This window comes from Embiotoca jacksoni, unplaced genomic scaffold (assembly GCF_022577435.1).
Source record: "Embiotoca jacksoni isolate LCO1_2020_lvr unplaced genomic scaffold, fEmbJac1.0.p SCAF_1, whole genome shotgun sequence".
In the NCBI taxonomy this organism is placed as follows: Eukaryota; Metazoa; Chordata; class Actinopteri; family Embiotocidae; genus Embiotoca; species Embiotoca jacksoni.
In genome coordinates this window covers 9919544-9945209 of record NW_027185229.1, presented here as the reverse complement: position 1 = coordinate 9945209, position 25666 = coordinate 9919544, and the positions used below count along the sequence as shown (strand labels likewise).

The 25666-nt window shown below is 43.7% G+C and overlaps 2 protein-coding genes across 3 annotated transcripts; one reads left to right on the top strand and one right to left on the bottom strand.

Annotated features, from left to right (window-relative positions):
• Positions 1–5712: 5712 nt before the first annotated feature.
• Positions 5713–9779, bottom strand: fam83d (family with sequence similarity 83 member D). Its single transcript, XM_069158014.1, has 4 exons — positions 9152–9779; positions 7436–7603; positions 7227–7351; positions 5713–7043 (listed from the first exon to the last, which is right to left on the bottom strand). The coding sequence occupies exons 1-4, from the start codon at positions 9638–9640 to the stop codon at positions 6158–6160; spliced, it is 1668 nt and encodes a 555-aa protein (XP_069014115.1). The 5' UTR covers positions 9641–9779; the 3' UTR covers positions 5713–6157.
• On the top strand, positions 9519–25647 carry zhx3a (zinc fingers and homeoboxes 3a). Of its 2 annotated transcripts, none has more exons than XM_069157760.1 (3): positions 9519–9609; positions 20636–23531; positions 24060–25647. In XM_069157760.1, exons 2-3 carry the CDS (start codon positions 20833–20835, stop codon positions 24091–24093), a joined length of 2733 nt encoding a protein of 910 aa, XP_069013861.1. In that variant the 5' UTR covers positions 9519–9609; positions 20636–20832; the 3' UTR covers positions 24094–25647. The 2 variants fall into 2 exon arrangements, with proteins under 2 accessions (XP_069013861.1, XP_069013779.1); XM_069157678.1 differs by lacking the exon at positions 9519–9609 and adding an exon at positions 12025–12343.
• The last annotated feature ends 19 nt before the right edge of the window (positions 25648–25666 follow it).

Below are 25666 nucleotides of genomic sequence, written 5' to 3'. Positions count from 1 at the left end.
AAATGAATAGGAAACCAAATTAAGCCTATTGATTACAAAGAGAGCATATTAGACTTGAAATAATCTTTAACTGACAGAACCTGTAATTTATCATCTCTGAGACAGTGTTTCTAATTTTTTTGTTTTACTTCCAATCCATAAAAATCTATTATGAAATACTCCACCATTTAACCGACACAGGTTTTTTTTTTTTTTTTTTTTAACTTATTCCACGCCTCAATTAAATAAAAAATATTAGCTTAGCTTCAGCCAAGTCGCTGTCCTCGGCCATGAAATAAATTCAAATGTAACTAAAAAGTTTGTCCGTTTTAGTTTGCATACAGGTTAAACAAATAATGTATAAAATGTCTGTTAGTGTGCTGAGGGGTTTCTTTGGACAGCCAAGCTAGCTGCCAGGCTTCTCCTTGTGTTTATGCTAAGCTTGCGAGTTAACAGACAGATATGAGAGTGGTATCCAACCTTCTATCTAACAGGAAAAGAAAAACATCTTCTAATTGGTGCAAACTAAATAACATAGAGTGCTGATACAATTCCTGAGTTTTTGTCCCGATTCCAATAGGCCATACTTTTTTCATACCTTACTTTAGGAAATGTACAAATGTTTTTGAAAAAAAAAAATCCTTTGTCATTTAACAAAGTTGACAAATGTTAAATGCCATCTGAACAGTGAAAGAGCACAAATTGTTTTTCAACAATACATGTCTATCAACAATACAAATATGTTTCTGTTGCCAATTTTTATTAGAGGTTTTTTTTTAAGTGCACAAAACACGAGAAAAACAGAACCAGAAACCACAAAAGCTGTTTTGTGGACACATTGCTACACCGTGGCGCCAAAAACGATTTAAAAGTATTGAGGACTAATTTCTAGCTGTATTTTGTGTTCTACCTTGAATTTAGACATTTTTAAGGTCTGCTCTCAGTTGTGTACATTTCTTAACATTGCGTAGCATCCTTTTAAAACACCTGCAACCAACCCCCAAACTCTCCCGCACGCTTTCATAGACCTCTCTTCTGTCCCTGAATGTACCACCAACCTTTGGACTTCACCACTACACCCCTGAATAGCTCGCAATCTGATGAATCATTTAAAAGTCCGCTGAAACAGACAGATGGGTAATGGATTGCATGGCAAATCAATGCTGAGATCAATGGAGGACATACATCAATAAATGGATAGAGAGCTGCTGAAATAGACACCACAGTTAATGTGGAGCAGCGTAGAACATCATTGTGTTGAGCACAAAGTGGAGGAGGCTAATACGAGTTGCCACCAGCTGATAAGGTGTCCTTTTGAATAATGCAGACAACAAACTGACAGTGATAAGCTAAACTTAAGCTTAGCTGCTCACTGTGACTGAGGCAGCTGTGTATTTAGTGCCCACCCCCCATCGCACACACACACACACACACACACACACACACACACACGCTCTCTTGCAGGCAGCTAACACCGGTTACATGACAAACTAACAAAAGGACACATCAGATTTTTTGGGTTTTTTTTTTTGTACAAAACGCAAAGTCCCAGGACATATGAGTAAACACCAGGCCACTTTCAGTAGAAACAGGAAGTATTTTCGTCTGATTAAACTATACTGTTATTTCTCAGATGTAAGACAGTATGTTGAGCTAACATTCCAGGACACATGGTGTCGTGCGGTAGCAGCTCGCCACAAGTGTTGAACTTGTGTTGGATTTAGGTGGCGCTGTGACTAGACTCTGACTCATCGCTGCAGCACCGGACGCAATAGACGTGTTGTTTAAACACTCAACGGTGTGAGACATCCCACTTACTGATAACTGCATTTAACATTGATGTCAGCTGTTGCAAAAAAAAAAAAAAAAGGCCTCATAATGAACAAAAAAACATAATTCTTCATAGGCCTCAGCTTTTGCACTTCTTAGACCACCAAGTGGAAAGACACTACAGCTGTTTCTCCTGGGCTCGTGTCATAAATCTCTGGTGAATGGCTGGTTTAAGGCTGGCCGCTAAGAAGCAGCTGTACCCGTCTAAAAATAGCAGCAGGGCTGCTGCTGGACAGTGCGTTACAGCTCAACGTGCAGTTTAGCACAAAGAGACTGTCAACAATACCCTCCACCTGCATTTGCCCGAGTGCGGCCTCGCATCAGCATTACAACACAGGAAGTGACTGAGTGTTGCGCAAACCGAATGTCCATGCATGTCACTATGTCTGACTCACATACCCAAACAACGGCCAGAATCTGACCACATAATTCAGATGCATTGCATTTTCCAATGAGCTGAACATTCATTATCAGTGTGTCGTGGCCTGAGGCAGAACGCTCCCTCCTCAGTGTAGTGACAACCACCGGCCGCCCTGATGGAAAACAAAGCCAAGATGGCACAGCAAACATGAAGTCATTATGACAGGCAGAGTTCAACCGAGTAGGACTCAGCACAGTAAGCACATTTTATGTTTTCTTTTAGTCAGGCCCTTTTTCCAAATTAAAGAACAGACTGAAACTAAAACATTCGGTTCGTTCATGCTGATAAAAAGCGGGAGTGCATGTAGGTGAGATTGTTTGCTTGTGCTGATCTGGGTTCACGCACCTGTTTGGGTGGACTGTGGGGTCAGTGTAATTGCTTAATGCAGAGGCTGGCAGTCTTTAGAGATGCCAAATTGTGCCTCCGGGAGTCACTATCGCTCACAATCTGACTAATGAAGGCCAAGTAATCAAGCGTCAAACTCATCAACCATGTTTGCAGTAATTAAAAGGTTTATGTTCAGCATTAGGAGAGCAGTTTCACTCCCATCAGTTCGTGTCAGAAGCCAAATCTGATGTTTGTTGCTTCCAGGAACCACAGCCAAAATCTGAACATTTGACACAAATTCCACTGCTCTAATGGCTTATTTAGATTCTATAATAATAAAATGTATTAGGCTAAATGTATTATTGAGCTACAGTTACGAGTCCAGACCGTGCATTCTCACTCAAGGCAGTGATGGAGCCTACGTAAAAGTTCATAATGATGGATATAAATCCAATAATCAATTGTGTGACGAGTGCTGTCTGTCTGCATCAGTCTGATCTGTTCTGTCCTGTGGGACTGTGCGGAGGACAGGAGGGAGGGCTGCTGTCAAGCTACACACACACACACACACACACACACACACACACACACACACACACACACACACACACACACACACACAAAACTTCAGACCTGCATTTTTTTCTTAAACAAAAAAAACCAGGATTTCACAAAAAAAGAAACACATGATATTACACTCATTACAGTTTTTGCAAAGATATTCACATTTGCATGCTTTGCGCTTGCAGCATGAGCTATAACCTTCTAAATTAAACGATTATTGCTCTACAAACCTGCAGTTTAAAGGTTATTTTACATCTGGATGCCTGTGATTTGTGATGATTCACAATAGCATATGCGTGCTGACTAACTGGATTAGAGCTTAACACAATATTTGGTAGGATCTAATGTTACACCTTCTGTCAGACATGCTGACATCCACAAGGATTTTACCCAGCATGCAGCAGGAGAGGTTCTGCCACTACAGTTCTCCAGGGAACATAAGTGACCTGATGAGGACATCAAGACAGTGTCTGTTTGTCTGTTTATGCTTTGTCCACCTTGATTTGAGAATGAAAATTTGACTGAGTGAGACGGTCGCTAAAATGAATCTGCGGACAATGAAACAGTTGGATCTATCATGATAATTTATCAAAGTGTTTTTGCTAAAAGAGACTATTTTGTTCGAAGAAATAAACCATTGGTATTTCCGGAGTGCCAACATTTCTCTGTGAGAGCAATAAAGCAGGACACACAATGAGCCATTGGGTATGTTTTAGCTAAGAACAGGGCTCTCTCTGGTGGCTGAGTGTGGCTAGTGTTACAGCTCATGCTCTTCACAAATGAGATCCCGGTAAATGTGTTAAAATAGACACTTCAATAAAAAAAAATAAAAAAAATTAAAAGTGAATCATAGCTACAGTTTTTTTTAATTGTCCCATGCCAGGTGGAATATGTGAGCGTCTCGGTGTAGCAGTGAGCAGAGCCCTCATAAACTGTAGGTGCAGACTGTTGTGTTGTGGATCCCCCACTGCTTCCTTGATTACAGCCAGTGGTTGCTTTGCAGCAGCCAATTAAAATCAAATACCATTCTCTCACATATTACCAGCATTGTATTTACATGTAGATCAATTCCCTTCAGCTGCGCCATTTTGCATAATGAATGCAAAGGCTTTTGATGTGTTTGCCTGGAAGGAGAGACACGCACCAGGAGGAGCTGCTGAAGGGCTTGCTGTTCTTACCTTATTGCCATGTAATAGTTAGAAGTGTGGGCTGCATTGAGTCTGAATGGTAATAATGTGATACATGGAAACACATTTGTAGCACTGTTGGTTGTTTTAAAATTCATTAGTGAAGTTATATTTAATTATAATAATTCTTTATTGTGTCATTGTGGTATATTTCTCTGTAAATCAAACCAAAAGGTAAAACCAACGTTTACCTTACAAGGTATCAAACAATTGCAATTTCAACATATTATATATGTTGATTAAGTGATATTAGGTGAGTCATCCCTGTGGCCAATAACACAAACAAGTACATAAATGATTTGACTAATAAATCAGTGGTCAGAGAAATACAAACGTGATGCAGTAACGTTAGTTTCAAGATATGGGCTGTGGGGCTATACAGGCAAGGACAATAAGGAAGGACAATAATATAATGGAATCACATCACATTCAATTCTTTTGTTCAAATTAACTGTCTCTCTATGTCTCCGTACAACTCTTTGCCTTTTAAAAAGTAGCATGACGTTTGATTTAAAACATGATGCCAGAAATTCTGGTTTACATTTAAAACGAGACAGCAGGAGAGAAATTTATTTAAACTCAAGAGTCTTAAGTGGTTCTGTAAACACAATCCTCTATCACTTACTGATTTTCCTTGTGAATAAAGTTATCTGTACATTTTGCTATGAAACACTTACACATAATCTCCTCATTGTAGTTCAACTTTAGCCACATAAAGGTCTCAGTGATAGATTTATAACCGAGGGCATTGTGAGCACACTTCACACCACAGCCAAGATACGGACATGTTTACAGTAGTACTTTTGTACTTAAGTGTGACATATGGAAACTGAAACACTCAGGCTCAGCAGCACTTTGCACCCATGATTCAATTTATTTGGCAATTCAGAACAACTTTGTGTAGATTGTTGCTAACAAATGCTAGTTCCTGAAAAATAAGAAGCTATTTCCTTGGTTAAATTATTACTTGTTGAAAAGAACTTGTGTGGAAAATGAAATATAACACCAAGGCGTGAGCAGTTATAAAATCCCACCTGCGTGTGTCTAAAGAAGTGTGTGTTTAGCATTTATCCTAATCTATGTTTCTAATCTGCAACCGAGCTTCTTCTCCAAATTCACCCTGGACAGCAACTGTGATTGGCTGTGTAATCAGCAAAGGTGCCAGTATCACAGATGCTGTCTCTCAACTAATTGCATGAAGGCACTGCAGTGCATAAGGCGCAGGTGCTCATTCTCTTTACAAAGTCACTTTTGCGTGGTGTGTTTCCTTATGAATCCTGCAATTTCTGAGCAAATATTTTCCGAGCTCTTCTTCAGGGGAATTTGACTGCAATTAAAACTATGACGAGGATTAAAAGTAAAACAGAGGATACAGAACTAGGAAATGTGACAGCAAGGCAGTAATACAGCAAAAATTATATTTTATTTATCTGCAAGGCACAGTGAGAGGCAGCTGCTCTCCAGTATCAAGTTCCAATGTGGTTACAGCAGTCAAATCCTAATCTAAATAACCAAAACAGCAGTTCAGTGCATTTCCACTCATACTTCAGCAGATTATTATCCAGTCTTAACAACCTACTCTAATGATATTCATTATACTGACATGGTCACAAAATGATTATTGCACCGTGTCTTTGGTTGAAATTTCTGCAAGATGTTAATGTCAATTGCAATTCTGTTAACTCTCCACCAAAAATTGCTTTGACACAGACAGGACACAGGATGCAGAAAATTAGACAAAAAGCATAAAACAGAAATTCTACTGCATAAACCAGAATTATTCATTTAGAACATGGGAACTTTTGCTCTTCCCCCACTGTCCTCCATCCCTAAAATCCCTAAAGACAAACTAGTGTACACATCTGGCTCTTGGCCGTGTGCCCATGCCCGCACTTTCAACAGGCAGTGTGGGATTTGAGTCCTGCACACTGTCTTTGTGTATCCTCTGCCTGCTGCGAGCACCAAGCTCCTGACTCATGTTGGTGACGTCCGCTAGCTCTCGCCTTTTGGACAGGGTGGTCACCATGTTCTCCAGTTTGGAGCGGATGGTGGAGTAGTGGTGCTGGCGCTCTTCGGTAAGCTTGTGGAAGCAGTCCTTTAAAGTGGTGTCTGGAGCTGCCTGGGTGGGCAAGACCTGCCTGGAGGATGCAAAGGAGGACGAGGTGTCCTGGTTTGGCCCCGAGCCTGCTGGTGCAAAGAGGCTGAAATGTTGCGCGAGCTGGGGGTCGGTCTGACTGCTGCTGTCCGTTACTGACTGGCTGGTCTGAGTAGAGGCATGACAGGAGACGGTACTGCGGGTCAATATTTCTTTCTCTGCTTGCTGCGCCGCAGAGAAACGCTGAGTTGTGCTACCAGCTAGGATCTCCTCCTTTATGTGCTGCTGCTCCATCCAGTCCCCATTTATGGTGGAGGAGTCAGACATTGGGCTGGCTTTATCAGGATCTGGAGATGAGGGTTCACAGGGAGGCTGCACCGCTAATGTTTGGGGCTTTCGGCTGGGCGTGCTGGTCAGACACACTGGCTCCACAGGCCTCTCTCTAGTCATGTGAGGGGAGGAGTGTTTGACGAGGAGGTGCTCATAGATGCCGCTGCTACGGACACTTGGAGGTCCACGAGTATTTATAGGTAGAGACTGGGCGTAGAGGATACGGAACTCCTCATCAAATTTCTCTGTTATCTGACCAGAAAGCTCAATCAGGTTGCTGCTGTTCAGTTTGCCGTCAGTCCAGTTGAACCTGAACAGGAATGGGATTTAAAAACACGCATGAATGAAAGTAAGCAGCTACATTTATCCAAACCCAGCCAGAAAAATGTCTGACTTTACAGGCTGATACATCTGGGGGGTTGTGCATTTGCATGTTTGCTACCTAATAGCCAGCTAAGACATTTAACTTTATGTAAAATGGTTAGACTCGTACCTGTAGGAACCTGTAGCCACTCTGATTCCGTCAATCAGCATGAACCTCTCATGAACCTCCCCGGTGATCCTTGCACCAGATCTCGTGTAGTAAGTTGTTCCAGTTATGGTTCGCACTCTCATTTGCTGCAAGAATTAAGGACATATTTTAACATGATGTGTTCATGTGCACACAGAGCCACACCCAGCTTAACTGAGCAAACCGCATACCTGAAGGTCATCCAGGCGAACATTGACATTTCTGCACATCTTGAGGAAAGCGGGGGCACATGATTGGTCCAGCAGGATGTAGACAGGGACTTTGCGCTGGGTGCATGCCTCCTGAAGATCCTTAAAGATATCCAGGTCTGTGAGGGAGTCTGTAACTATGGCAATCACCTGCAGTGGAAAATTACAGAGGAAATATAATAGAATTCCTTTTCGGGCTGCAGCCGTGCTCTCCCACATGTAGCACATGATTGTGTTTTCATTATTATCAAATACAAGGCCTTATTCAAACAGAGCTGCGAATCTCTGTCAGACACACTCCCTGTAATGCATGTGTTGATGAGCTTTCTATTGACTGTGGTCTGTTACCATGGCAATTGGTGGTAACGCTTGGTCAGCAAACAAATGACTTTTATACAGGAGACAAGTAGGTGCACTGTAGGGTTTGCTTCCATTTTCCCGAGCTTTGTTTTGCACTGAGATTTATCTTTTTGGCGAGGAGGAACGGAATTTCACATGCTGTGGTAAAGGTTGCGTGTCGAGGATTAGACACGGGTGTTTACATATCTTAGATTTATTGCTTCAAAATGGTGTTATCCACATGCAGCTTTGTCAGGAGTACCCCGCCTTATTTGGATGATAGTGTGTGGATGCTTATTTTTAAGAGACTGCATAAAAACGGTGTTAAAATTCACAGGAATACAGAACCAGGCTGTTCCTCTGAGCTGACCAGCGATTGTGTATGTACACGGTGTGTTGTTACAGCCAGTGGCTTCTTTGTACAATAAAGACTGTGTGCTGGGAGTGGTTTAACATTACAAAAGAACAAACGATCTTACAGTTACACTTAGATTGATATATTTTTCTGAGGTTTCAACTGGTATCCAGCACACTATAGATGTTTTTAGCTCTGCCTTTTAGGTTTAAACCAGCAAGGATCTGCTGTTTTAAAAGAATTTGTAATGATAGAGGGAATGCAAACTTTCATGGAGGGGAGAAAAGCAAGTCGAGGCACATCTGGTACGCAGGTTCTACAGAGGCCTGAAGCCGCAAACAGCCTTCATGCTCTTAATGCTGGATTGTCTCTTTTTCAAAACCAGAGGCTGGACTGACAGCTCCCATCAGGAATATCACAATGAATATTCATGCTCTGCTTTTATTTGTTGTTGTTTTTGTTTTTTTATCCTTTTAGTCAGTGATTTCTTCTAATCACGATTTCAAAAACCTGGACTTCTAAAATTCAGACTGATCAAGGAAATTCCACGGGGACAATCTAGCATGTATTTTAAGGATGGTGTGAAGAAGATTTGGTTACCCCTCCATAAAAGTTTTATAAAGTGAAAGTATACACACACCGGCTTGTGATGGGAGATAAGGCCTGGGTTATAAAATGTTAAATATTATTTTAATATACAAAATACAGGTTTTGTTTTAAGATAATACACAAATCCATACTGTTATCACTACAACCTTTAGGCCCAGGAAATACTGTATAGGAGACTGTTACACAAGAATACTGCAATGTAAAAATAATGCTGGATTAAAAATTTGATTTAAAAAAAAAAATGACAATACAATATGTCCTTTAGGAATATCAAATTGAGATAAAAACTACTAAAAATACACAAAGCAGTGTTTGCAAAAAAAAAAAAAAAAAAAGTAAGTGATAGTTATTTGTGGCGCGCGCGCGCGCGTGTGTGTGTGTGTGTGTGTGTGTACCTCTCTGGAACTTTTAATCATGCGCCTTGCAGCCTCCTTGCAGCTGTAAATGCATTCACCGTAGCTGGGTTGGAAGTGCGCCACGGCCCGTGTGACTCCCCGGTAGGAGCCCGCGGTGAAGGCGGGCCACCCGATCTCCAGCAGTGGCGGCTCCACGTCTGACACCTCGGGGAAATACGTAACGGAGGAGCAGTCCAGGGAAGTGCAGCTGATCGACTTTTCCAGCGCCAGGTCCTCCCCGTGGAGCGATACGCACCGCGGGGGCACGGCGGCACTCCTGATCCGCTGGATCTCATCGTCGGACAGAAAGTTAGGAATCCTCTCTCTCCTGAGGAAGTCCAGAAAGTCATCGGGCCCTCCAGACAGCAGTTGCTCCAGGGCTAGCCGGTGCCTCTCGTCGTACACCTCCTGCAGGTTCAGGTCGTCAGCCCCGGTGTGTTTTGGACCCAACCTCAGCGGTGAGTCGTCCAGGCACTGCGACAGGGCCATTGATGTGACTCTTGCTTCACTTTACCGCCAACACACACCTCTGTGCCGCAGCGGGCAGGTAACTTTTGACCTGTACAGGGGGAAAAATTCGTATTTTGTTGTTTCCCTCCGTTCCTGTCCTTCGCGGATCTGTATTGGCTGTCGGGCGGTTGTTAAACCAGAATGGCGTTTCTGGGTTCGTCGATTCGGCTGTCAGTCTCATGAGAAGCCAGTCTCATTGGCTCATTTGGAGGAAAACAAGCCTCCTGTGCATCCCACGATACATCCCTCTGCCCTGCCCTGATCCGGTTCCACCGCACAGAGCAGAAAAAAGTAGGAGCTCTCACTCCGACTGCGCTATCGCAGACATTATCATTCCATGTGTTCTCCATCTGGTACTGTACAAACGAACACACGATCTCTTTTAATAACTGTTTCTGGCATTTTCACGTGAGATGAAGATAAACACAAGCACGTTTCTCCACCTGCTCCCTTGCACTCACAAAGTTTGCAGTGAGGAGGAACAGCACTTTTCTTTATGACCTCTGAGCCTGAGCTCATCAGTGTTTACATGCATGAAGCCAATAGCTCATCAGATATTTTGTTTGTTCACAAAAAATAATGAAGCATAGTTACTTTTTTAGTGTGAACTGCTCTAGTAGGGTGAAGTGGGGGCCTGATACAGAGGGCCAAATTGGAAGATCACTGGGGGCTCGAAGGCTGCGCAGAATATTTGGTCAATTAATGTCCACAAATATTTTTTAATATAAATACATATATATTACTACATGAAACAAGCTGATCACAAGCATTCCTTTTATGGCATCAATGTCAGACCGCAAAATACAAAATTAACCTATAAAACAGTTTGAGTTTGTTTATGATTTATTATATTATCAAATTCCAGACAGGCATCTTCTTGTGGGCCATTGCAAAGTTTAAACAGGCCGTATCCAGCCCACAGACCTGAGTTTGAATAGCCTTGCCCTAAACTCTTAAAAAAAACCACACACACACACACACACACACACACACACACACACACACACAAAATGCAAATACCATATAGTGAGGGTCATTCCAGGTCAGCATACTTCCTTTTAATCTTAATACTTTCAGATCATGCACAATTACACGTCTCATGCCTGCAAACCGGAACCTGGCTTGGGTTTTTGTTTTACTATTGGGTGACTCATCTTCCTGAAAGATAATCTTTGTTCTTCCTGACTGTACACAACTACAGGCAACGTTTGAACCTGGAGCAGGACAAACTGGGAGGGGACAGCGAATTCATGTTCAGCAAATACTGGAGGCATTTATTGACCCTATGTAACAGATGTTGACGTTTACATTTACGTTGCATGTGGGCCTCCAGCTATATTTCCCCCACTTGTTACACAGTGTACACATGTCTAAATCTGTTGCATTACTATAGTAGAGTAGCATATTTTTAAGTACATATATAGGCTCATTTATACGTATGGCTCAGTGGCTTTAGAGTGACCTTAACGTTGCCTAATTTATGTCGCCTACTATTACTATATATATATATATATATATATATATATAGCCTACTGTAAGATTCTGCTTACATTATTGATGTGACGGGTGTTTTCTGAATAACGTTTTTTTTTTTATTTTTAAATTTTATTGTTTATCTAATCCATAGTTATTGTCTTTTTGTATTCTTTTTCTAATAGACCTTCATTCTAAACTTGCTTCTGTCTGTTTTGGGCCTCTGCGTCTTTCTCTGTTCGCTTTTATACACAGGAGGCCAACAAGGTCACGGGGGTCACAGCCATACCTAACCCAATTCTACACGAAAACGCATTAACTATATTTTATAATTTGTTTCGAGGAAAACGTCCTATTGTGTCCACGTATAAAAACGGATAGGAACAACTGGTACTAGTATTATTATCTGCGTAAATTGGTCTACCATTGTTACGCGTGTGCGTAAATGTCTATTTTGAGCCGGTAGGCTAATAGGCTTGTGCTTTAAATGACAATTCCCACAACGATTAATATTCATAGTAGCCCATCAAGAGATTTTTTTTTTCTAAGGACGACAGCCTTCTATTGAAAAAGCGTGTGACCTAATTAACGGGACCTTTCGGGTGATGCAGCTCAGTGAAACGGCAGATCACCGAACTCCTGTCAAATTCCAAATGTACACAATACAATCCATCTGATCATGCAGCCTGCACCGCAGCGCCATTGTAACTATGTATAGTCTGCTGGTGCACTTCCTACCCCTATAACGATGTACCCAAATGTGCACTGGGCTCAGTATACGTACCCTCCTCCCCCCCCCCCCTCTTCCACGAGCACACACACAGGCACACACACATCCCCATCTCATCCCCGCCCCTCTCCAAAATTTTAGATGAAAGGGCTTTTGGATTTTGGATGACGCTCCGTATCACGTGTTCATAGGAAATACACTCGCTATAATTTTTTTTGGAGCTGCCTCGTCCTGCACCGCCGACCATAGTTGTTTTGCCGTCTTCATAGAGTGTAGCGGAGGGGTGGAAAGGTAATGTAATGTAATGTACCTTGCCGTGGTCACTGACGGGTTCACGCCAGTTCACCGGGTTCACTTGAGGAGAGCTCCCACCCCCTGCTCGCCTCCTCTTCTACTCAAAGCGCAACGATCGGAGCTAATCCAATATTATTCATTTATATATTAATGTCGGATTCCATTTTTTCCCGCCGGCTGCTGAGGTAAGGACACATATACTCTGCCAAAACACGAATACGCCACATTATTGGCGAGGTGCGATCTCCAAAGTTGTTTACTGAAATTATGTCTCGCTATTGAATATTGAATTTTCATCTGGTGCTGTAGTGAAGGCAGTTTATATGAAGTCGCCTATGTATAAAATGGCGACAGTAGGTGGAGGAGGGGGGTGGAGGATTTTTGGGAATATTCATAGGTTATATAGAGTGCCAGATCGTCTTTGGCAAGTCGGCTCCGAGGCAGTGTGTTGCCCCACAGCCTTGTGAATGGAGTGAAACGGGTTAACTCGTCAGTTTGTTACAGTTACAAGAACAGATCCTCCGTCTGGCTGAATTTGCGCTCCTTCTCGCGCTATACAATGTGGCGTATCTGCTTATTTTATTGCACAACGCGCTGTATTTCTCCACTGTGCAGTGAGTGTGAGCGCTTTTAGTTGTGAAAGACTTCTGAACACAGTGCTATAGCAGGCATATCGACTGATACAAAAAGCCTCCGAGTTCATAGATGTTCAAACTGTACGCCAAGTATACATTTTCATTTATTGATCGCTCATTCTCAACACATTTCTTTCTCTTGCCAGAGCAGAAAGGTAGGCCTGTACCTCAGTGTACAGGACTCCTTTTCTTTCATTTCCTTCTCTTCCTCCTACCAACATGTGCTGCTGCCCTACACACACACACACACACACAAACACACACTCACGCATATACAGTACAGCAAGCGGGGCTGCTCAATTCAGGCGCAGGCAGATATTTTGAAAACTGTGAATTACCGATGAGGATTCGTGTTAATATAACATCAGTTCCTGTTGGTCACATTTTCTATCTGTACATAAATATTGACCCTGCTTTCAATGCCATGTGTCTCTCTCTGCCTTCAGGGGAGGGACGTCTATGCTGACTAATGTTGCCTCTGTGAATCATGTGTGGGTCCAGTGTCCATAACACACAGACAACCCCAAATTATTCAAGCGGGCAGCTAGACAAGCATGATTCACCGGCAATTTTTGGAATGAGTTTTAATTATTTAACCATGTAAGCTTGTTACATATAATGTAGGTCATGGAAATGACTGCACAACTCTTCTGCCATTGAGGTTTTCCTGAGAACCAGGACAGTGTTTTGGACAGTGGAGAGTGACTCCCAAGTGTGGAGTACAGTCCAGTCTCCAGTGAACATTTCTGCACTCCCATAGTTAATTTGCAGGCGTGTGTGATGACTGGCAAAACAAAGGTAAATGAGCTCTTGCTGTGCAGCTCCGGCAGACCGGGTTTAGCTTGGCCCGGTGAGTTCAGTGTGTGTGGAGGTTTTCACTCCAGCAGGACGCTTACACTGGGGGAATGTCAATTCCCTTTTGTGGATCCCTGGGAACGGTCTTCCATCTCTCTTCTCGGAACTGCTCTAATGAGGCCAGGCATATTGCCTTTCATCCCGCACTCCCTGCAATTAGGCACAGCTCATAGTTTTCGTTATGGCCACAGCAGAGTGTTTGTATACACAGACACAATGTCGTGGGCCAAGAGTGCCCACTCCCCTCTGAAAAACAGCATCTCTGCCCCTTGCCACCACTCATATAGCTGGAATACTGTACTTTTCCGGACTCTGTGTTCTGATTCTAACAGCAGTCGCTGTAGATGTTGCGCTTGTGTGTGTTTTCCACAGCTCAAAATGAATCCCGTGCCAGAGAATACCAAGGAAGGTCATATGGTCATGATTTGCAGATTTAGCTGACATGGAGTGTAAAACATTCCACGAGTTCAGAGAAGAAAATCAACTATCTAATGCCAACCAGATCTATTTTCCAGCCGTTTTTATACAAACAGGCTTTCATGAACGCGGCATACCCCGTGATCCTCACAGTAAATTCTCCGAAACACAAAGCATTCTATACAGGTTCACTTTTATTTGGGTCTTTCATCCTTTTTGGTATTGCTTTTGTCACCGGAGCAATGCCGTATCGAAGCCCAGAGCGCTCAAAAGCCTCACTAAAACAGCATGTTTGCACAGTTCCAACCAAAAGAAACATCCGCGCACTGATGGGGGGGGGGAAACCTTGGGGCTAGTGAGGGAAAGAGCCCCTGCCACTTTCTCTGTCCCATGCAAGAAAGAGGTTTGGTCAGCAGGAGCTGGCGTTTGCTAGGCTTTGGCAGTTTGAAGAGGCTGTGATGTCAGCCATTTTAGGATGGACAGTACAATGTGCGGTATGCCGCCATCTTTCTTCTTTCTCTTCTTAAATTGCCAAATGAATGCCTGTAGTCTTGGCTACAGAACTGAAGAAGTTATTCATCAAAAGTGGTGTAAAAGGATGCATGACTCAGACTTTTTTTTTCCTCTGCGAACCATGGTTTGTTTGTCTGTCATTCATCTGGGCCACAGATAGAAGAGTTGGGGGAACAATGTAAGATTTCCTCAGTGAGTGCTCGTAGTAACACAAAACAGGGCCATCCAACAAAGATGCTCAGATTGCAGAACGTATACTGTACCGCCTCAGTCTCTCAGGCCTGTGCACAGATTTAGTAAGACAATAACACTGACATGAGGTCATTTGTAGCCTGTTCAGCTGCACTATTTCTTTCATCAGCCCATCATACTCATAAGAACAGAGCAGCAGAGATTTTTACGCAGCTACATGATTGAGAAAGAGAAAGGCAAAGTTATTGTTGCAGACCTCACCCAAAGTTATCTGAAAGAGACTTGAACCATGAATGGGACTTTTCAAAGATGGCTGGCAGGGCATGTGGATTAAGTTTGTCCTGCACCGGATGCAGCCCCAGGAATTCAGTGTGTATGTGTGTGTGTCTTGAGGTTGGTGGGTGTGGGCGAGGGACTCTGCTGTGTGTGTATCGTGGTGGGCAAGGGGAAGAGAGGGGTTGCCATGGCGATGTTAACACATGAGTGGCACCACCGACTGGTCTCCCAGTGGACGAGGCTGCAGTCGTGGAGGTAAGGGGAATGTGTGTGTGTGTGTGTGTGTGTGTGTGTGTGTGTGTGTGTGTGTGTGTGTGTTGTGTGTGTGTGTGTGATGAGAAGGACGCAGATGAGCTGGTTGGCAACACCTGCGTCTCAGACATTCAGACACTAATACGCACATAAACACACCCATGTAAAGGAAATAATAAGAGCCCACAATGGAGACAGAGACTACACACTGAAACCTCTGCATGTCTTCAGCTGGACAGGTGGTGAAGACGCTGTGGACTTGATCTCCGTATTAGCATTGTGCTAATGACCCTGATGACTATGAATTGTTTTTCAGCACACGTAACGCTGGGGCTCGACACTTATTCATGCCGAAAAGCAGACAGTGCCATTCACGCTCAAAGATGTCCCCAACTAAAACCTGTCCACCTTTACTGTCAAAAGAAACCCCACAATGGCCCATACTGATGGACACAGGAGACATGGACGGAAGCAGAACAATTCAACAGTCAGCCGTCTAAAGGCTCCCAGCACTGGATCACGTTTCCCTTATAAATGAGGCGCCATTGTTCCCAATCTCTTCTCTGTGCAAGACAGTAATTGCTCTCTGTCTCTGGCTTATATTTGGGTGTCCAGCTGATCCACTCACATGACGTTAATCTATTTAATGGACATTTGGCAGAAAATGTTCCCACTAAACAGATTTTTTGATCATTCAAATGTATCTGTCAGGAGTTCCCCCTCTCTCTCTGCCCCAACCCCCAGCGGACGGCGGGTCAGTCTTCCGGGCAGGTTTTTGAAGCAGGCTCCTGAGAAGACAGTGGCAGATCACTGTCACAGCAAATTACACACAAAACAAATGTTGTCATAAGTGAGAGAATTTATGCTTCTTTTTTTTTTTTTTTTTTTTCTTTTTTTCTTTTAGCTCTTCTGCGGCTGTCACACCAAGAGACTCCTTGCCAGTTATTCAGTTCAAAGAGAAAGATTTTCAGAACGGTGCAGGTGCTAAATGTTGTGGAGGTGAGGCGGGAGTGTGTGAGGAAAGTGTGCGTATGTGCGGAGATGTGTGCCTACGAGGTGTCAGCGGGGAGGAATATTGAAACAGCACAGGCTGTCATCATCATCAGTCATCCTCTCACTTCACTCCCAAATGTCTGAGTTTTGCCTTCCTTTGTCCTTCTTCCTCCTTCAGCCTTCACATTGTCATTCATGTGACAGGCTGCACAACAAAAAAAACACCAATCTCTGTTTGTTAATGTCAACTGTAGGTGACCCGACAATCTGGGAGTGTCTGAATCAGTGGACTGTTTTGAATTAAATTTTAATGTCTAGCAGCCACTTTGCAGCCTCGCCTCCCTTTTACGCTGGTAGCAGCTCGCTGTAGATTGGGCATGTTTTTCGTGTTGTAATATTGTAATTACTGCAGCAGTTTATGAGGTGATGAAAGGCGATACCTGCTGCTTTCTTTCAACTGGTTTGCTGAAATGGAAGCAGCACACCCATCTGTTTGCCTTTTAAAAGTATAGGGAGTATAATTGAATATTAATGAGATGTAAATATACTATTGTTATGGAAATTACAGTGTAAGGGCGCATAAGGGAAGCCCTCCTGTAAATCTTAAAGCTGCTATTAAATCAGGCGGAACGTATAAACCCCATCAGAATTTAAACCTAGCATAATCCCATTTGTTTTGAAACGCTTGTTTTTGAAAAGTTGAATGGCTCAAACGTGGTTTTAGTCCAGTGAACAAGGCCTCTCTGCTTACGCTGAGCGTGGGTGTTCAGAGAGCACGTCTGAGAGCTCTGCCACTTTCCCTTCGCTTCAGATACGACTCCCCTGGTCCGCCGAGATGAAAAGAGTTTCCTCCCCCCTGTGCCCACGGAGCCAGTGCCAGTGCGAGGACATACGACACACTGGGGACAGGGATCGTCTGAGCGTTGTCTACCTCGCCGCTGAAACACAAGGCCAGGCTTTTCAGGGCGAACCATTCAATGGCTCCCTGTCTGGGAAGCTCTTGTCTTGTGTCTGATCGCACGTCTCCCTCGCCAGATAAAGCAGCCCATTCTTTTGATAGGTGACCTGATTCTTTATGTAACCTTTCCCAACTTTTGGCTTGTCTTGGGTTTTCTCATGCAGGAAGTGCAGTGTTTTTTCGAGGGGAGGGGGAGCTTCTGTACTAGGCCAGCGACTGTCTCGTCACAGACCCGGGTCCCCTGTGGAGGCTGCGACACCAGTCACAGCTCACAGCCGTGACCAAATCACCTGCTCCATCACTTCATTTTCTGAAAACATTCTGACATGTAGTGTGCTGTCTGTTGGACAAACAAAATCCTTACTTCAGCACGGTCACACTGAGCCAACACAGATTTTTTCACAAAAGTTCTATAGCATCGTGACATCTCTCCCACAGATGTTTCAGATGTACAAGACCGCATCCCTCTGTTGCATGAAAGCAGACTTCTAAATCCCTTGTTCAGTGGAACAAACTCAATGAACGCCGTGTCCTCACCAGGGGTTAATCGAGTGCGCCGTCAGAGGATATCATGACCTCTCTGCCGGCAAAACATACAGCACATGCCTGCGTCTGGATGCAGTGAACCGGGATTACTGCATAAGATGCCGGTGACCTAGTTTTTTTGTTGTTTTGTTTTGTTTTGTTTTAGCTTTTTTTCTCTCCGTCAGTAGAAATGAAAAAGAGGTAGTTACAGAGCGGACGTCACAGTCTGTCTGGGATCAGTGTGTGCTGTTGGGCAGTCATTTGAGGGTTTTAATTCTGGAACAGGTTCATCTTTTATTTACCATCCAGCCGGCAATGGTGAACATGCACGTGGATGCAGTAAAATGCAAGTCTGTGAAAGGGCTTTTCAGTGTGAATAAACACAGTTTGACAATAAAAAAGAAAAGAAAAATAATCTTTTGAAAGTATGTGAAATGGTTTTCTTTGTGACTGTAGTACACAGTGTTGAGGTATGCGGGATTTCAACAGAAAGCAGGTTTGGGGCGGTGTGTTAGTTGAATTTCTGCAGCTGATGTTTTTTCTCGGGTTGCGGGAGAAGAAGGTGAAGCCTGAGTGGTTTGGATAGACGGCAGTAGCATGAAACTATAGTTTTCAGCAGCATGTCACACATCGGTGCTTCTCTACTCTCAGAGATGAAGACTAGAGTGATATACAGAGGCTGTGTGTGTGTGTGTGTGTGTGTGTGTGTGTGTGTGTGTGTGTGTGTGTGTGTGTGTGTGTGTGTGTGTGTGTGTGTGTGTGTGTGGCAAAAGTTCAAGCACAGGGCAGAGGCTGCAGAGCTACATCTCCTTTTTTATGTTTTTTCTCATTCGTTTTAAAAGTTTTGATCTTTTGCAGTGTTAAAATGCAAAAAACTAACAATACCAACAGCATTGCAAATGGAACAATGCCTGTAATGCTTCCTTTGTCCTGTCCGACAAACTTTGTCAAATATTTGTGGCTCTCTGAGAGACCAGAGGCATGTTTTGTAATAATGCGGAGAAGACAAAGCAGATATGTTGAAGACTGCAGTGAGAATCCAGATCCATCCTTGTGACTGGAGCGTTTGAGGAATAGAAAGCCCGTGGAAGTGGTTTGCTAATGGATTTGTGCACCCAGTGATCTGTGTATTGTCTTTGTATGCATGCATGCATCGCCATGCTCCTGGCTGAACAAATGTAGGATGAGATGGATTGAGTTGGCAGCTTGTATATGCCTTCAGATGTGTTTGTAATAACCATATGAGAATATTTTATGTCCTTAACAGTGCTGCTGTCAGCCGGCTGCTGTCTCTCTCACACACACACACATACGCACGCACGCACGCACGCACACACACACACACACACACACACACACAGGCGCACAGGCGCACACACACACACACACACACACACCAGACACACTAGTGCCTAATTTCCATCCTAACACTACATTATGTCGGGTATATTGTAACGTACAGTGTAAACCTTATGGCTCACATCCAAGCGTGGCAGTAAAATATCATTTAACCTTCCCATGTCTGCTTTCCAATATCAAACCAAAGACAAGTAGGGCAGGACATTTTAAATAAATATAATTCTACCTAAAAAAAAAAAATCCACATCATTCAAAATATTCTCACCTATACTCAAACACAAAGAGAACTAAATATAGTATTTATGCCAGACACAAACCTGTAAGGTTAGATACATTCAGCACTATCAATTTGTAGCAAAGTGTATTCCACTCAATAGGTGATAAAATCCCCAGGGTGGTCTGTGGACAACACTAATTTAGCAATATTAACCCTCTCCTGGAGGGAGGCAGCAAAGATCTCGGGAATGATTCAAACCCAGCGCATCGTATTTACATGATGTTAGCTGTAACTTTAAGTCTTTTGTGTGGAGCAGCATTTTTATGACATGTTTTGTTAGTATGAATTAAGCTTTACAGAGAATAATTCTACGGTCACATACCATGAGAGGAGCCAATCCTATGGCAGCAGTGGAAAAAAACAAATATCACAGAGATTAGACTGTCGTTTCTGGCTTTGTCAGTTGTTGCAGTCTTTTTTTTCCCCGGAATTCATAAAAAGTGACAGCTAGACAGAAGCCTGTAAATCCAAGCAAACAACCCGAACACACCGACAGGCTGCCTTTATTGAAGGAGTGTGTGTGTGTGTGTGTGTGTGTGTGTGTGTGTGTGTGTGTGTGTGTGTGTGTGTGTGTGTTAATCACTGGAATGTTTTTTTTCTACTTAGATTCCTTTGATTTACTTAATGGAAAATATTTTTTTTGCATTTAGGCAATCAGCATAATGTCATTTTAAAATATGAAAAATAATCTTGTGCACAAACTTTTAAGCAGTGTCTAAAGTGAGCGAGATTCACGTTATGTCTTTCTGTACAGTAATTTAATGTGACCTTCCTTTTTGATTATGAGCATAATGTGAATTTTTTTTTTTTTTTTTTTTTTTTTTTTTTTTTTTTTTTTTTTTAAAACAGCCTCAGGTTCTTTTACTTTGGTGCTGTAATTGGTGATAAATACTACCTACACTTATTACACTGTATTTCCACCTACACATATTATCCTGTGTGGGGCTACTTGCTTCCTCTGAATCCTGCTCACTGCAATATGTCATGTATAAATATTTCATGCTTTTAGTTTGAAAACAGACTATGAATCTGCCTTTCATATATGCCAGCTTTTTATTATCATCATCATGATCATTATGTCATCTGCATGATCATGTTGAATAATTAATTCGCTCTTTCTCACATTTTTTTCCATCTGACTGCCATTTCTTATCCTGTAATTCTCATGTTAGAAATGGGCTGAAAGAGTCACACGTCTCTCTTTTTTTGCACTCATTCCTCACAGGTTCCCCGGGAGCTGCTAAACTTGTCCATGTGACAGGACTCCTAAAGTGGCAGAAGGCATGAAGCAACACTGTGACATCATAGTGGCTGGTCCATGACACTAAGCTCCATTCAACCCTCTCCACTATCCACCCGCCCTCTGTTGTCATCACACCGGACAACCAATCACTCACTCTCCCATTTACACAAAGCTGCACTATGGCCAGCAAGAGGAAATCCACTGTACCCTGCATGATACCATCCAAATCCAAACATGTGCGTGAGGAAATCATTCTGGGCTCGCTACCAGAACTCCTACCAACAATCCCAGAAGACAGCATACTCAGCATCTCTGGACAAGAGTCTGGCCATTTCTCTCACAGCTCCTCCAAATCCGAAAGTGGCAGCGAGATGCAGAAAGGAGGTACATACAGCTGTCTGACTTGCCATTTTGAGTCCAGAGACCTTAACTACTTTTTGGATCACATGCACAACTGCCACTTAGACTTCAGGGCCCAGCCCACTTTCTACTGCCTGAACTGTGGGGTGTCAGTCGTTCGCTTTGAGGCTCTTGCACTGCATAATGCCAACGCCCACCCTAAGATAATGGAGGGCTTGGTGACCGCCTCTCTAACTGTCAACAAGAGGGATGGAGTAACAACTGTGGAGCAAAGCCTCTTTACGGACAGCGGTGACGACTACAGAGAATCTGGGATCTCCCTCACCAAAACACCAATTGCAAAGATGATGAAAGCCAAGGGAGAACACAAAAAGATTGTGGTTTCTCACACCGTGGAGGTACGGAAGATAGACACTGGAAAGGATGTAGACTCCAGCATGCTGACAAATGTGCCTGAACTCCAAAACGGGGCTCTCAGCGTTTCTGGTGCCCCAGCTATGCCGAGGAACACTGTCGCTCATATGATTACGAAGACCGTGTCCAACCAAGTCTTTCACCAGCACACTCCCTCCCTTTACTCTCCCCCCTCCTGTGATTCCATTAAAGACCTTCCAAAGGTGATGATCCCTCTCAGCAGCATCCCCACCTACAATGCCGCCATGGACACCAGCAGCTTTCTCAAGACATCTTTTGGCAAGTTCCCTTACCCGACCAAAGCCGAGCTCTGCTACCTAACGGTGGTTTCGGAGTTCCCAGAAGAGCAGATTAAACTGTGGTTTACTGCCCAAAGGCTCAAGCAGGGCATAAGCTGGTCTCCTGAAGAGATTGAAGAGGCCAGAAGGAAGATGTTCAACACCGTGTTCCAAGGTGGAGCACCCCAAAAGCAACCTACTACGCAACGGCACGTCAATCACGTCGTAACCCACCACACTGTCACTGCCCATCCAGGCTCAAAAGGACCAAACTTTCCGATGGCCAAAGTTCCATATGGCAGTATAAAAACCAGGCCTGTCGGAGTCTTAGCCACACAGGCCAGCATGTCAACCAACCCCCATGTCACCAGGGTGTCGTATTCTACTCCAATCCTCCCCCCAAAGTTTCCGTCTGTAGTCAGAACAACACAGGTACTGACCAAGAATCCTGAAACCACTGTGGAGCCGGACAAGAGCAATGGCCTGGACATGGCTGGAAGCAGCGGTTGTGTCAGTAGCACCAGCAGCAGTCGAAACAGCAGCAGCAGCAGCAGTTGCAGTAGTAGCAGCAGCATCAGCAGCTATTCCAGCATTAGTAACGGTGTTGAGACCATCACCAGGAAACCGGTGCATAACAGCAGCCCAACCAACAGCATTGCCATTTGCTCTGCCAACATTAGCAATAATGATGAGCACTGTGTCGCTGACACCAACGGCAAACCAAATGTCAGAAGCGACAGTTTACCGATCGAATTGGACGTTTCAAACAGTACCAAGGGTCAAGTGATCATCGAAAACACCAGCAAATCCAACGCCACCTGTAACAATCACAACAGCAGCATCATTAGTGCACAAGAGCCGGCCGATGCCGCAAAGCCCAACAATGAACACAACAATTACATTCACAAGACCAACAACAGCAGTATTAGCAGTGACTACCCCAGTGCTACTTGTAATGACAGTGTCCCTAACCTGAATCATGCCAGCAAATCCCCAAACGAAAGCACCAGCACCACTGTCATTACAAAAAGCAGCTCATTCATTTTAGATGAGGGTAAATGCAACAAAGACCTTCCCATAAAAGGCATGTCAATCTTACAGCAGCTCATTAAGGAGGAGGACCCATTTGCGGGAGACAGAAGCTGCCCACAGCTCAAAGTTGACCCCATCAAGATCAACTTCAAGAGGCTCATGATGAATGAACCAGAGACTATGTCGGAGATTGTACATCAAGACCACAAGTCTGAGACGGCCGAAGTGTCTGCTTGTCAGCCGTCTTTCTCACCCCCCTGGGGCAACAAGACCCCGCAGCAGCTGCACATCCTTCGGCAGGTTTACTCCAACACCCGCTGGCCCAGCAGTCAGCAGTACGAGGAGTTGAGCGTCCAGACAGGCCTTCCCAAGTCAGAGGTAGTGCGCTGGTTCAGTGACAGCCGGTACAGCCACAAGAACGGGCAGCTGAAGTGGTTGGAGACCTATCAACGACCGCCCACAGAGACAGAGAACACGAGGGGCCACGCAGACCCCAAAGCTGAGTTGCCGAAGGACCCTCCAGTGACCCAAAAGCAACTCGTCAAGGAAGACATGAAAAAGCACCTTGAAGCAGAAGCAAGACTGAACTCAGGGCAGCGGGTCGCGTGGCAGGATTCATACTCACCGCTGCTGGGTCTGATGGGGTCCGAGGGAAGCTGCGAGCGAGGCCGAGCAGAGGAGCCAGCGCAGCCGGGAGTCTTGCCGGATCCCTGGTCAGAGAGAGCGGAGGACCACCAGCAGCCAGTGGCTAGTCAGTCACTCATTGAACAACAGACTGATGCCAATCAGGCCAGGTACTCGAGTCCTAACAATCCATTTACAAACTACTGAAGTAAGATACGCTGTTCATTCACAGTGCCTTGTAATACTTTACAAGCGTAGTGCTATTTATCAATCAAGAGCAAAAACCATGTAAGCCAGGTGGAGTGATGAAAGCATGACAGCTTGTTGTTTTTAGAGGCTGCTGCATGATGTACAGTAAAAAGGAAGCGAGAGAAGCGTGTACAGGTACTCATGCTGAGTAGCTTCTTCAGGCAATCAAAGGTCTGTGTTTAAGAAGCTATTTTTAGATAAGTAGGAGTCTGGGCCGCTGAATTATAGATTAAGAGCGCATGCTAATATATGTGAATAAACCATGACAATTGTCCTTGGTGAGATGGATTTCAGAGAGACAAGTTAACCAGTGCACAGGCATCTTTGTACAATGCTCCCTCCTAAAAAGTATCCTCGCTGACAGTACAATACAAACAGAACTTTGCAATCGCATCCTCATGATTTGTGCATGTTGTGTTTGCCTGTTTGTGTGCGTGTGTTGCTGATAGGGATCGCCTGAGGATGGAGCTGCTGGAGGTGTGATGGAGCAGGCCCAACCTCAGCAGAGGAACACGATGTTTAAAGGCTGGCTTGCTCCTCTGGCCGTAGTCTAAAAAAAAAAAGAAAAAAAAAGAAAAAAAAAAGAAAAAAAAAGAGTGTTCATAATGACAGCAGATGTGATTGTAGCTGGACCGTTGGACTCTGACTGTAACTGTGAATACCCCCCACCCCGCCTCCTCCTCCTCCTCCTCGTCCTCCTCCTCCGCCTCCTCCTCCTCTTCTTCCATCTGCCATCACTTCCTGCCATCGTCAAAAGAAAGAACTTCTCACCTTTGAGTCCTGTGATGTTTAAGCCTTTCATGCTTCTTTGTGGTTGTGTGGGGAGGGTGCACAATGAGGTCAGTACGAAGGATCAAAGAAAAGAACGAGAAAAGACGCACACTGACTGGAAAACTGACTTGAATGAGCGAAGATAGGGTAGGATAGGGCCGAGAGATATTGTTTTGGGGTCAGAGGGAGAAATATATATATATGATTGAAACTGCACTATAAAAGAGGGTTTGTACTGACTGGACAAACAAAAGATGTGTCAAGGAAATGTTATTGTTGGCTTTGTGATATTTTTTACTTTTTTAGCAACCAGTACTTCAGCACTGCCTTGAATTTTACTTTTTCCGTTATTTGGTTTTTCAATCCTATTTACTCTTCTATAGTCACTGTAAGTCCAGATGCAATCAGACATGTTTTATTTAGATCTGTATAAATGTTGGTGATCACTTTGCAGTTCAGCTACACGCAAGAGACTATATACAATGCACTAATGAAGACAGCAATGCTAAAAAAAAAAAATCACACTGCGCCACAGTAAAGGTATTGACAGCTGTGTCGAGATCAATACACTACACTGCCCTGCAAACCGAACAGAGAGAAGCCTGTCACGCTAACGTTGCCTTACTCAGCTCTGTCCATGTGTTTATATGACCTGTCTGTCCATCACCTTGCTTTCCAGCTACTGTGCTGTCCAGAAAAAAAATGACAAAAAAAAACAAAACATGCCAGTGCATTGATGGTCACCGTTGGTCTATATCTGTGAAAAAAAAAAAAAATCTTGTGCTGCTTTCTGTACACTTGGAGATGTTTAACTTTAAGCTGTAATTGTATCAAATATTGTTACTGGCAAAATGTTGTTTCAATCAAAATTATCAATTTGATCCCTAGACACTGACAGAGTGAGATATTGTGCTAGCTAGAGAGCCAAATGAGGAGATCTTTGGTCTCCTCTGAATTTTCTTGTGTTTATATAAACATAGTCACTACATGAATCCTACTAAGCTGCATCTTTGTCAAGCTGCTAATAGCTAAGAACGGTGCTATACCATCCAAAGTGAAATTGGAGGTCGAATCTCCTACCAGCAGTGTATGCACTTGTGTCGAATGTTACAAATTTATTTTGGTTTGAGATAAGTGGAATCTGGACTTACGGTGTTATGATCACTTAATAAAAACTTTTATGAAATAGTCTGATCATAAAGCACTGTTGTATCATCCTTTCTACACTTCTGAATCTTTACAGAATAAACTGAATACTCACCAAGCAGTGAAGCCTCCTTATTTG